We start from the raw sequence: 14,405 nt of genomic DNA, 5'->3' as shown, positions 1-14,405 counted from the left end.
TGGGCCTGCATGCATATTCATGAAGAGAAAGTGCAAAACATAGTCGCTGGGGCCAGTGGAGAGGATGGAGCCACTGAAGCGACATTCCCTGTTTTGCAGAAGTGATCAGCTGGATGTGGGTGACTACATCAAAGCAGTGAATGGGATCAACCTGGCCAAATTCCGCCATGATGAGATCATCAGCTTACTGAAGAATGTTGGGGAAAGAGTGGTCCTTGAAGTGGAGTATGAGCTGCCACCAGTCTGTAAGTCATCATAACCCGGCAGAAGAGCTGCACCACAGTCTTGCCTAAGATAGTTGGTTCTCATTTTGCCCCTTTTGCCATTGTTGTATCATTACAAGAATGGCAAAGCATAGCACACCCCCTCCTGTTATTAAACTATTAATGTGGATGCTACCCTGAGAAAGCTGTTTGCATTTCTGGACTGGTAAGAGCTGGGATTGACTTTTACAGTCAATAATGATTCATTTGTTCAGCAACGAGTTATTGAACATATGCTATGCTCCAGCCACCACTGTGGATGGACATCAGTGGAGTTTGCATTCCAACAAGGGAAGACAGATAACAAAGCAAAACCACAATAAAAAAGTAAATTACTTATGAGTGCTGTGAGGAAAAAGAAAGAGCAAGGAGAGAGATTGGAATGCTGGGGTTGGGGTAGGATTGTGATTTTAAATAGGGTGGTTAGGAACAGCATCATTGAGAAAGTGGCATTGGTCAGTGACTTGAAGGAGGTGAGAAAGTTGGCTGTATGGATTTCTGGGGGAAAAGAATTGCAGAAGGAAGGAACAGCCATTGCTAAGATCAAAAGGCCAGAATATATCTGAGGTTGTTCTAGAAATACTTAGAAGGGCAGTATAGCTGGAGCAGAGTGAGCACGAAGTAGAGTGAGAAGTAGGACAGGAGGTCAGAAACACAAAGGATGTGGTATCTTTGTAGGCCATTGAAAGGACCTGAAGTTTTACTGTGAGTGATATAGGAAAGTATTCTGTAGTTTGGAGCAGAGGACTGACATGATACAATTTATGTTTTCAAATCCTCCTTCTGGCTGCTGTGTTGAGAATAGGCTGCAGTGGCAAGGGTGGATTCTGGAAGACCAGTTTGGGGGCCCTTGCAGTGATCAAAGTGAAAGACAGTGATGGAGACAGTGAAAAGCAATCACATTCTTGATCTGTTTTGAAGGTAGAGCCAACAGGATTTCCTGATGAATTTCATGTGGGTTGTGCAGCACTCGTAGGCCAAGGACCACCCTTGGTTTTGATCCGGAGTAACTGGAAGGACTGAGTTGCTGTTAATGGGGGTGAGCAAGAATGTGTGCAGAGCTGATACATGAGGGGAAGATCCAAAGTTCATTGAAATGCTACTATTGAGGTGCCTATTTGACATGCAAAAAGGAAATGTCAAGAACAGAGCTAGAGGTACAGTTAGGAGTTTGGAAGAAAGATCTGGACTGGAAATTTAAATTTAAAGTAATGGGAACATAGATGGCATTTGAAGCTTTGGGACCAGCTGAGAGCACTTAAGGATTAAGTGCATGTAGCCAATCACAAGGTCTTTATGTTAAAATGTTAAACATAAAGTCTAACACTGAAAAATCTAATGGTGACTTTACAACAAAATCAATTGAAGTCTGTGTTCAGAAAGCTTGCTACACAGTGTTTTTCCATTTTCACCAAGAGTAGACAGTAAAATTGAGTGTTGAGAGCTTGGACTGATCATTAGTTAAAAGCCAGTTTTGCCCCTACCTAGCTTTGTGACCTTGGGCATGTAGTTAAGTTCTCTTGAGCCTTAGGTTTCTCATCCAGAAAATGGCTGTAATGGAAGTAGAATTTGTATAAGAATTCAGTGCTGTAATCCACATAAAATGTTTAGATCATCATCACATACTTCTGAAAGACCAGTTTGGGGGCCCTTGCAGTGATCAAATATTTGAAATATTACATAATCCCCATCTGCATTTTAGTTAACACCTAAAATTCCTTATCATGAGCTTATATAGTTGGAAAGGGTATAATAAGCCATAGTGTGTGTTAGCCATTATTACCATCATTATTGTTCTTACACTGAAATTACTGTGTTTTCCTGAACTTTAAAGGAGTCCATTTGCTTTGAAATCACTAATTCAAATCATTGTCTGGGAGTCAAGAGAAGCCAGATATCTAGAACTAATGGCCTTCGATTAAGTGTTTTTCTTCCACTGGGGATATAAATATCAGTAAAACACAACTTCTTCCTAAAAGGAACTCGTAGTATCACTTTCCAGGGGCAAGGCCAATAGTGGAGATTTGCCAAGTTATGGCTGATCCAGCGCTAAGAGTTCCTAGGGGGATTTGAAGGAGGTTATGCAGATCTAGTAAGAAGAGGAATGTTTCAGGCAGAGGGTACAGCAAGAAGGTTAAAACATAGCCCAGAGCTCAGGATGAACTATAAAGGGATTGGAGTTGCTAGAGCACAAAGGGAAATAGAGGGCCTGGAGATGGATGAGGCCAGCGACGTAAACAGGAATGAACCATGGAGGGCCTTGTAAGCCATACTGGTGGAGCATAGATGGCATCAGGTGGGCAATAAGGAGCCTTTAAAGGTTTTTAATGTCAAGGGACAGTATCATCAGATTTAAGTTTGTAGAGTTGTAATTTTAGGAAGCCAAATGGAGACTAGACCAAAGGCTATAAGCCCAAAGGCTGTTACAGTTTTCCAAGAGAGGTGATATCCTAAATAAATATAACATTAGTGAGGTTAAAAAGGAGAGTTGTGGATATCAGAAATACTCAGGGGTTAAAACCTGTGGCGACTTGGTGATAATACCAACTTTTCCTTCCTTGTGCAGTAAAACTGTTGAAAAAAAGGGGAAAAAAATATTTGCAAACACAAAAGTATGAATGTTATGGTAGAAATCAGACAGAAGAGTTCTATTCTCCAAGGATTATCTCTGTCTCTAGTATGTTTGGATAAAAAATTAATAAGATCTTTGAGTTCAGGGAAGTTGAAGGATTAGTAAGTCTCCCTTCACTGAGCTCAGACGGCTAGAGCAGGAGCTAGCCACCAGCTGCGAGGCCCTGGGACGAGAGCTGCCTGCTGTAAGGTAAGCTGCCAGGCAACTGGGAACTCTCCCAAGAATCACAGTAATTTGAGGCTCAGCCAATCCAAGAGTCTAGAAAGAAGTGGAGGGAGGAAGGGTATGTGGCAGGGTGTGTGTGTGTGAGTGTGTGTGTGTGTGTGTGTGCGCGCGCGATGTGATAAAGGAAAAAAGGAACTTTGACCTTGGGCAAACCTCTTACCCTTCCTAAAATTCAGTTTCTTTCTGAAAATGAAAAGGTCAATCTACATGAGCTCTAAAGTTCTTATTGGTTTTAAAATTAGGTATTGAGACTGTAATTAGAATAGTACGAAACTGTATCTCTAGTATTTATGTATTAAAAGTTGATTTAGGCAGTGCCTTCGTATTTGGGGGCACATAACCCCTAGAGAATTTTGAAATATTACATAATCCCCATCTGCATTTTAGTTAACACCTAAAATTCTTTATCATGAGCTTATAAAGTTGGAAAGGGTATAATTTCTGCCATGCCACTTATTTTATACATCTTCAAATAACCATTTCCATTCAAACCTTGTTGCTGCTTATTACCTCATTTACTTTATGGAAAATGTCTGCTACAGGGACTGATTGGCAAAGGCAGTCCTCACTGTTAAACTATCAGCTAAATCAGACCAGCTTTCTGTCAGAAGTCCTTCTTTAACTCAGACAAATCAGTTAAAGCATATCCTGTGGCAGCCTGCTTACTCCTCAGTTCTAACTCTAAGAGAGATATGAACAGATGGTAGATGGTGGTGGTGGTGATGGTGGTGGAAGAGGAGAGAGGGACGCAATCTCAGATCTCCTCCATGTGACTCATTCTGGTATTCAGTCTAAAAGGGTAGCAGCCACCCAGGGAGGGAAAGCTCTTCTTCCTGTGGCAACCACAGAGGGAAAACAGGACAACCCCAATCACAGGAGTCGATTTCCAGCCTCTGCTTGCATCTGATAACATGCTATTGGCCAAAGCAAGTCATATGGGCATGCCCAACATAATGAGGTGAAAAAGTATACAGCTCCTCTTCTCCCACTGAGTAGGAGTTGGGGAGGCAAGAAAGTAATATATCATTTAGAAAAACATAACCTACCATAATAAAATAATATGAATATGCATGTACAAGAGTATTGACCTACATATAGAAGCAAGGGACAAGAGTACAACTCAAACACTGAGAAAGAGAATTTTTGCATTGCAAAGTTGATTTCTACTTAGCCCTTCAGTGTACTGGACTTGAATCTTTGGGGACAGCCCTTAATTGTATCTTTATGTCCACAAGTGCAGTAATGAGTAAAAGTCACATGGCAATATAGGATGTCCCAGTACTGAATATGAAAACCCAGTCACCAAGAGACAGTCTTGCAAGTAAAAATTATAAAGACTAAATCTATTTCATTAAATAGAGTAAAATGCAGTCTAGTCTAGATCCACATTTGTCTTTGTAAACGGTGGACAGCAATAGTGTGGATAATCTAAAACTATAAATAATCTTAAAAGTCTTTCTATCGACTTTAGATTTGATTGTTAGAGTTTATGGTCAGCAAGATTTAACTCAAGCAAAATTAAAATGACAGTGCTTTGCATTCCCAGAATGGACACCGAGCCAACAAGGACAGGTGGCCCAAAATTAGAATTTGGTTGTATATAATTGAAAGTTGATTTAATGATTAAATGAAATAATATTTGTAAACCACTTTGCAGAATTCCTGGCACACCATAGATGCTCATTAATTATTTCTCCCTATATCTTTCCCTCTCTTACCCAGAAAACAAAAAGATCATGTTCTTTGCCAATTTCTTCCAATGGCTTTTGGGTCACAAAGATTAGAAAACACTTCATTTGAACTCAGTTTTTTAAATTTAATTAAAACTATAGATCAACACTTTTAGCTATTTGTATGTACTGTTCCTAGCTGATTAGAATAAACTGAAAGTCCCATGAGAGCAAGACTGTGACATTTAATTAAATCAGCAGTATACCAAAACATTTGTCCAGCTGAAGGTTTATGTTCTTTTTCAGCAGATCCAAGTTCTTATTGTACTTTATGTCCTGGCCAGATGTGTGCAGTTTTGTGAATTTAACTGTGTACTTTTCATAATCATGTCCATTCCTTTGAGGATCCAGAACTTCCAATAATTACAAATAATTGTAATTAATGCTTAATTAAAATTACTTCCAATTTTGTAAATGGCAAGAAATGTTCTTCTCAAAGGTGCCTTTAAATTTTTGTCTGTATATGTCTTGTTGATAGTTTTATGTAATAAACCCCTCGAGATCTAGTAACAATGTAAAAAACTGTGTCACTGATAATGAACCCAGCATCAGGTGATTCGATATCACTGTGCAAATTCAAGACAAGGATCCAAAACCATCAAATTCTACAGTTTGCAAACTCTTCCATCTCCATGAGTGAAATCGTCCTTATATCCATGATAAAATATTCACTTGTGAAGATTTTGTTTTTTTTTTAATTCAGTAATAGTGTACCATATAACCAGAATTACCGGTTTCTTGAAATAAAGTCTTCCAGAATAGTTTAGTGACTGTACATTACCTTCATACAACTTATACCCTCATAATGTGTGTGATGTAATGGAAGATTCCAACCTGGCCATGCAATTTCATTTTGTGAAATGAGAGTAATAAGCAGGCAAACACCACATAAGCATGATGGTATCAAGTAAAATTAAGTAGATCTTCACCTTATTAGTCAGTAGTAATATTTTGAATATGCTTAGAATCCCTTGTGCCCTCCAGATTTCATTTGGCTCACTGGTATCTTTGTGTGATTGCTCTTTATCACGTTAAGAAGGTCTTTTTGCTTCAGCCTCACCTATTAATGGCAATCTGAGAGTAATACTTTTTCTTCCTGTCCTGGCTGCAAAAAAAGATGTAAATACATTACTTACTTAATAAGTTTTACAAAAGTCATTTTGTTTTTACATTTTACAAAGGGAAAACAATTGTTTTGCCTCTCTTATAATGTGAATATTACCCTCTATCTTGAAACTGGCTACACAGGAGGAAAGGAAGTACCTATGATTTTGCTTCCACTTGAACCTGTATAAGCCACTTATACAAATGACTATTTTATAGTATTTGTGTGTCATTCCAGTTATTTTTTTCTAACAGTTTCTTTGAAAAGAAATTGTTGCTGTTTTATCATTCAAAACAATAATTATTTGCAACAAGGATCTATAGTATTTTATGCCACATCAAGAATTTAGAAATGTTATTATGACTTATGACTTACTATTTCCTCTCTTTTTTCTGAATTCAGCTGTTCAAGGATCAAGTGTTATTTTCCGAACAGTGGAAGTCACCTTACATAAAGAAGGCAATACCTTTGGTTTTGTAATACGAGGTAGGTCGTAGTTAGAAAATATGAGCTATCAGATATTCTTGGAGAATTTGCCAATGAAATATTGGGAGTGAACTGGAAAGTCATCCTCAAAAAATTGATATTTCCAGTGCATTAAGTCACCTTATAATATTTACACCCGCTCTTCTTCAGAGAAAGAAAGCAATGAGTGGGGAATCCAAATGACCTGGCTTTGTTTTTAGACCATGAATACAGAGCAAATTTCGTTGTTTGTGCACCTTGTTAATTCACAGTCATCCTAGTGATTGGCTGCTTTTTGCTGTGTCTTTAGTCTTCCCTTTACATTTTTCTGTGTCACTGAGTCAAAAATGTTGATGAGTCTAGTTTGATTTAATTTAATGCACTAGAAGTAAGCAACTTTGTTTAAATTATTTTCTCCTGAAAGACATCTTGTTATTGTAGCTTTCTAAGAATGAATTGAAGATAATCTAATCCCTTGGGTACCTGTGTACATCAAGTTGACTTATCTCATTATGGGATGGCATTAATAAAGATTTCAGATGGTTCAACTTGTCTATAAGTCCATTAATTCTGAGTTGTAATTCTGGTTTTTAATATTTTATTTTTCTTATTAGCAGTTTATCCCTAAGAGACTATACATACATTAACAACTTGTAATTCCTAGTGTGACAGTGAGGTTCAATAGGGGACTATTATGCATCAGGATTTTTTTTAACATCTCATATTTCTTAAGGGTTTTGTTTGTTTGTTTGTTTTTATCTATTATGTTTTGTACTTCACCAGAGTCAAAATTCTATCAAAATTAAGATATTAATTAAAATTAATAAAGCATCTTCATAAGTATACATGCATCAAGAAATAAAAGTGATGTGTTCACTTATATAGACTTGCCTTAATGACAGAGTTTTAAGCATTTGTTCCATTTGGTGTCAATCATTTAACAAGTCAATCAATCAAATATTTATTAAGGACATGTACAGCATAGGACCAGTACTATGGAGTCTTGAGACAGGACCCCCATCTACAGGGAGTTACAGCCCAGTGAATTTAAGATATAAATTGATTAAGTACCCAAGTGAGTAGCAGAGAAAATGGGCAACTAGGAAATCACTGTGTGGTTTATTACACTGTGCTGACCAAGTCCTATTTTTAGGTGGGGCAACAAGATTAATTTACCTTGATAATTTACCTTAACCATTCCCAAATTTCTGTGTAAAATAACAAAGTAAATGTAAATATAATGAAAAGTCAGCACACAAGTAATTTTAGCCCAGAGGGCAGTATCTGTTTTTGCAATATAAGTGCAAAAGAAAGGTGCACATGAGTTGCATGCCTACAACCCTCGTTATTGAAAAGCTGCAGTAAAAAACACTGCTGGTGCAAATAGTCAACACTGGTTGCTGTATGGTTAATCAATTGAACAAATCAAATCGCTAATGAAAGAGCTAAGCCAACAGTAATTTATCATTAAGAACTAAAAGAACAGAAGCAAATGCAATCCATAACCATCTCAAGAAAACTGATAATATAATGCTAACAAAATGTCCTTCCCACAAATTGCAGGAATTTCAACTATCTTTATGTGTGTTAAGTTACTAAGCATGCATAGTAAGAGTTTTTTCATATGAGCCTAGAATACTACCTAGTACCTCACAGGTACTTAATCAATGATGAATAAATACTTGAATGTTGCCTAGATTTGTGTGGACATCTGACTTCTTAGTATTATACTGATTTAAAAACCAATTAAATGAGCCAACTTTAGTTTATGAGTAAGGCATTTTTGTAGGCTTTGATAACTCCCTTAGAACATTGGTTGTGGTATTTGGCATAATTTTTCAATGAGAATCAGATAAACAGCTTATATTTTTAGGTCAGTTTGAGGCCCCTCTGGAAGATCTTCCTTGTTCAAAAGGTGGCCACTACCCATCCCTTAAGAATCATTGGTTAATCACAGAAAGAGTTGCAGAATGAGGAAGTCCTGTAGGTAAATATTTTTATGGAAGATAAAACATTATAGCATAGATAGTGTTTGAGCTGAGCTTAGTTCAGTGTAAAATCCTGCGACATTCAGGAAGGAAGGAAAGGTATTGCAGATGGAGCATATACACTCAGGACTGGAGAATTTTTCCTTAACCAGTTAGACTGGGTCATAGAACAATAATATAGGCTTTTAGCTGATGAATGGAATTACATTTCTAATGTTCTCTGTCACAGGGCGTAAAACCTTGACAGATCGAAATACTGGCACATTAGAGACCCAGACAGGCAGCCAGGAATGGTGAGGTACAAGGAAATCAGTTCACACGAAAAAACAGCCTACCACTCAGAATGAAAAGCGACATTTTGGCTACACTTGAAGAGTTAAATTTCAGCTAAATTCCCTTGCCACCAGGCTGAGGAAGATGGTTTGGGCTAATAGGACAAGCAGTCTGCCACTAATTTCCTTTTCACTTCAGACAAGGACATTTTCTTCACCCAGTCATCCTCAGTTATAAAATGTAGGTAGTCTACTCACCTAACATATGGAGCCCAGTATTCAGATTTGGTCTGCATGTGATCTGACATTGATACTCCTTTCAAAACATCCTGGGTGTGTGATGCCAGCGTGCAGCCAGTATTGAGACAACCACTGGTCTCTGCATGGTCTCTGTTTTACTTTGTAGCTCCAAACTTTTAGAGCCTGAGTGAATCACAAACTAAACTTGGCTTATTATTAATTCAAATTCTGATAAAATGTCACATATCAAGAAATGTAGAGCTATCTCACACTTTGAAATGCACTCATTGTTACGTGCTTAAATGTAAGCCTCCAAATCAAAATTATGGGAAATTTTGTGCTGTCTTCAGCCCCCATACTTTTCTAAATCAATACCGTTTCAGGGAAATGCATACCTCTTTTATGATCACCTTGCAAAAGCGTAATTACAGAATAGTAATTATATAAATATGAGTAAGTATGTACTATACTTTACTGTCATGATATTCATTTTAAAGTTGTTTTTTTTTCTGAGAATGTTGTGCATTTCCTATTTTAAGTAAGGAGGAATTTTAAGAAATGTTTTTGAACTGAATGAAAGAATAAAATATGAAAAGGGAGCTTTTACCCATCAGCCAGACTGAATGAATCACTTGTAATGGAAGTGAGCAGAAAGGTAGCATTTGCCTTCATCAGAACAGTGAATGCCTTTTAATTGTTCTCTTAGGCTGGGTTCTTAAAGTGACTGCTCCACCTGCTCCAAGTTTGGGAGATGTCAGTCTGTTCTACCAAATGTAGGGAAGGGATACTTGACAGTAACATTCATATGTACCAGACACTGGCACATTAGCACCCAGCCAGGCATCCAGGAATGGTGAGGTACAAGGAAATCAACTCACATGAAAAATAGGTAAGAAAGTGGAAATGTCCAGCCTTAAGATGAGACTTTTTTTGTAGAAGGCATTATACAGTTCCATTTCACTGCTCTAGATAATAGACCAAGGACTAGTGGATGAAAGTTGAAGGAGATAGCCATTCGCTGAATGTTAGGAAGAACCTTCTAACACTTTTCAGTGTACAGATGTGGAATGAGATGCCTCAGGTCTACTAAATAAGGCAACTGGTGGGTCTCAAGTGTAGAGGTTGGGTGAGCATGTATTAAGGAAGTTGTACGAACAGGTCCGGATTTAAAAGAGAATTTTTAATAAATTACTTTCCATCTTGAAGCTTTTATTTTATAAGAATTTTTTAGAAGAATTTTCCTTTATCATAAAATTACCACTTAAACATTACAATTGGCATGACACAGTCTGCCAAATTTGCCCTAAATTATCAAACACCCCAATTTTAATGGAGGTCATTTCAGCCACTTGACTTTTTTTTTTTTTTTTAATTTTACTTTAGTTTTTGCTTCCTTTATGTCAGGTCATAGACCTACTCACCTGCATTATAGCCCAGGTTAATTGGTACTAGGTACCCACCTGCACTTTGTAATTAGTTTATACTCCTGTCACACTAGTTGTTAAATATTTTATATATAACCCTTGATTACAGCCATATATATATATATATATAGAGAGAGAGAGAGAGAGAGAGAGACGTAGAGAAATTGTGACTTCAAAGACATATTCCATATAAAATGATTAAGATTTTCAGGAAAATTTTACATGGCTTCTTCCACATGTCAACAAAATGGACTTTAGTTTCTCAACTGGCATTTTGTAAGTTAATATTTTTAATGAAAACATTTTTTTTAAAGCTGTATTTCTTTTCTTGGCCAGGAGGAGCACATGATGATCGAAATAAATCTCGTCCCGTTGTCATAACGTGTGTTCGTCCTGGAGGGCCAGCTGACAGGTGACGTTCTTCTTCCTGTTTCACTATCCAGTTAGATGAAATAAAGCTGGGGACTCTGGCATAGAAGCTGATGAATTAGAAATTTCAGAGTAAAGGACAGATATCAAATAACTTTCAGAATGTGAAAACTGAAGTAGTTTAGACTATGGAATCAGAAGAGAGAAGACTTGACGCCAGATCCAGCACTTATTTCCTTGTGTCTTTGGCAAATGACTTAACAGTTCTGAGCTAAGTTTCCCTCACTGTAAAATGTAGACAATATTACTTAACTTCCAAGGTTTTCACTTTTATCAAAGATTGGAGATACATGGTACCTTGCAGGTGACCTATCATACCATAGGTATTTAATAAAAGGCTGCTGGCTCTTTGAAGGCAGGCACTTGAAATGTATCATCTTCAATTGCTAATCTTCTAACCTGGAAAGATAGGGGGTGGTATTCTGATTCTTACTGTTATCAACATCCTTTTTCTTATCATTATTATTATTATGACCTTTTGACAATGCTTATGTATGCCAGAATGGAAGTGACCTTTAGGAAATGTCAGTGTTTCGAGCTTCCTCTACCTTGCTAATTTGAGTATCTGAAGGGCAGCTCCTTCAGCTTTCATATCATAATCATTGGAGGGTCCCAAGTAAACTCACCACTTAGATGTCTCAGGAGATACTTATCTTTGTATTAATTTCCCACAGCAAAAGTTCACTCCATAATGGTAGGGTAACACAGTTGATTACCCCTGACTCTGCATTAGGTTTCAGACCAGGATAAATTTTTTAAATCTTTTTCTTAAGCAATAGAAATAGTAATAATAAATATTATTCATTGAGTACTTACCATGTGCCAGGAAATTTGCTAAGTGTTTGACAGACACTATCTTTTTTTATCCTCACAACTGCCTACTAAATGAGGTATTTTATCCATATTTACAGGTGACAAAACTGAGACCCATATGGGCAAATGACTTGCCATCTAGTATGTGGAAGAACTAGGATAGGAATCCAGGCTTACTCTGTTTCAATTCTCATGCAGTCAGCTCATTTTTTTAAAAAGTTGACATTTAATACAAATTAGAGGAATATGAATACACTGGTGTCACACCTGTGCTAAAGTATATTTGCCTTTGCAGAGAATAATACAAAGTCAAAATTTCCATGGAAATTCTGTGCTTGTGCATCTCTTGTGAATTATTCTTCCTGAAGCAAATGAGAATATTTACATTTCTTTTTAACATTTAGAGTTGGAGTTGACAGAAATGCTGGAAGCAGGCTACTAGTTTATGAGCTACATCTGGCCAAATTAATTGAGGACTAAAGGAAGTCTAAGATTCAAGATAAAAATTTAGAGTCAAAATACTTAGTTATCTAGTTGAAATATATTTCAAAAATTATTTTTATTCTTTCCAGATCCTAAATTTATAATCCCCCCATCTGAATTGTCATCTCAGTGACCCTCCCTAAGATAGGAGGCTTGTAATCTGGAAGCCTCCCTGGCTATACTTGAGCAGTGTCACCAGTGTCCTGAGGCATCATCTCCCAGTGCCTGAGCGTCCGTGGTCACAGCACAGAGAATAGTATATGCCTGCCTCTTTCAGGGACTATGAGGCTGCATCAGTTTAATGGTTGCCAGAACGGCCTTATACATCAGTAGGAACACTATCAGACAAGGGATATTTTTCATCGGTGCTCCCTATCCTGTGTGGGTTCACTGGTAATAAATTGAATGGAATCAGCAGGCTTTTCTGCTCACCTGGCTTTGAGAGAATAGGTAAATGCTATTTCCTGGGTGCTAATAAATCAATTTTAGACATTGAGGAAAAAAACCCTGAAAAAAGGGGAATGTGCTTTTAGTACTCTTGTACCCCAAGAGTTAACTGTGGGTAACTTGGGTATTTGCCAATGGGTGGCTACTATCTTATTACTGATTTTCATATTGCATCAATTTTCTGTTCAGGATTCCTGGTTTGCTCTCATACTGTCACACTTCATGCTTAAAAAGAAATGCAAATAAGAAGGATGGCAGAACGTGTGAAAGAACTATTTTGGCTAAGTCACTTTTAATTAGTCACAATTGATGCCAAACCCCATTAAGTTCAATTAATGAGGACTATTCCTTTATTCTCTGTTCAGAGAGGGCACAATCAAGCCTGGCGATCGGTTGCTCAGTGTGGATGGAATTCGGCTTCTTGGAACCACGCACGCTGAAGCCATGAGTATTCTTAAACAGTGTGGACAAGAGGCAACGCTGCTGATAGAATATGATGTCTCAGTAATGGGTATGTTGAAGTCCTGAGGCTGCACTCACTCAGCTCTAGGTCGTGTCACTGTCCATCCCGGGTCAACCTCTTTGGGTTAACCATGAACTGTTAAGTCCTCCTACAGCAGACAGTTTCATTAATACTATATCATTACTCTGTATGGGTTCAGAAAGAGGTGAAGAGTACATTTCAGAGCCTTAGAGTTCTTGTATCAACAGGTTCCATAATAAGGTCTTACTCTCTCTGAGTGTTTCACCTAAAAGATTTTCTATGTCATTTCATACATAAGGATTTATCTATGAGGATTGCCCATGGGCAAGAAAGTACTTTTCCCCTCCAAATCACAAAAATAATATTATTAGCTTCCCGGCTGGTACTTTTTGTTTTACAACATGGAGGTTGGGAACAGTAGGGGATTCCTTTCCTTCTTGTAACTTCATAGTATGAAGCCATCTACTCAGAATTAATGGAAATGACCAATCATTTCATCTTCAGACTTAGGAACAAAAAAAGGGGACATGTATGGAAGATTAAAATGAGAAGTGGGGTGCAATATTCTTTCTTTCAATAATGACTCCAGTAGAAAATAACTCTATTTCTACCTTCACAACTTTGGTTAAACTGGGAAGATATTCTCAGCTGGCTTTTAAATACTATGAGAGAGCCAAAGTTCTGTGTAATGTTGACTAAGGCAGAAAAATTATGAGAGAATGACTTGGAACCTGAGATTACAACTAAGTCATTTTGTAAGTACTTCTTAAAATTACCAGACTTGACTCTGTGACCTGACTTTACCAGCAGGTTTTATGCTGATGAAATATAGCATAATAAAAAAGAGACATATTTTGTAACTGTGAACTCCTTATTTATCACTCTATATGATTCATGTAGAACAGTATTGCTTCAAGGTATTCTTGGTTAAGTCTACTGGGCTAAAGTATCTTAAAGAGGTAGGAGGTCTCCTAAAATGTTCAAAGTGTGAGATTGAATGGGTTCTGTGGAGAATGAATTAGGTATGATAGACCCTTGACATGGAAAGTTCAGCAATGAATGAACTTTTCTCTCTCCATTCCTCCTTTCTCTTTTTTTTTCTCCCTACCTGTCTTCTATTTGTCTTTTGTTATGTGGTTTGTGAATTAGACTTTAAGTTTGATGATTTGGGTTCTGCTTTCAACTCTGCTGATTCCTAGCTAGTAATTTGGACCATGTTACTTCCTCTGCCTTAGTTACCTCTTTTGTCAAATGAGGACTAGCAATGCCTATATTAAAAGATAGTTATAAAGGTAAAATAAATAGAAGTGAAATGTATTTTAAATGATGGTGCAGTATACTAAAACAAATGTTTGACGTATGCAGTCAGTCAGTCATTCTAATATTTATTGCGCTAAGTGGCAAG

General features: G+C 37.3%; 1 protein-coding gene across 7 annotated transcripts in view; it reads left to right on the top strand.

The window, feature by feature from the left end:
* Positions 1-14,405, top strand: part of GRIP1 (glutamate receptor interacting protein 1) — a 676,609-nt gene that overhangs the window by 538,101 nt on the left and 124,103 nt on the right. For all 7 annotated transcript variants that reach the window (XM_036894904.2, XM_036894901.2, XM_036894903.2 and 4 more), the window contains 4 exons: positions 100-245; positions 6,358-6,441; positions 10,681-10,756; positions 12,882-13,027. In XM_036894904.2, coding sequence (XP_036750799.1) covers positions 100-245; positions 6,358-6,441; positions 10,681-10,756; positions 12,882-13,027 — 452 coding nt within the window. The remainder of the gene's footprint in view (positions 1-99; positions 246-6,357; positions 6,442-10,680; positions 10,757-12,881; positions 13,028-14,405) is intronic.

The sequence above is a fragment of the Manis pentadactyla genome, chromosome 10, assembly GCF_030020395.1.
Source record: "Manis pentadactyla isolate mManPen7 chromosome 10, mManPen7.hap1, whole genome shotgun sequence".
NCBI classification, from domain to species: Eukaryota; Metazoa; Chordata; class Mammalia; order Pholidota; family Manidae; genus Manis; species Manis pentadactyla.
This window is presented reverse-complemented; position numbering and strand designations above follow the sequence as displayed.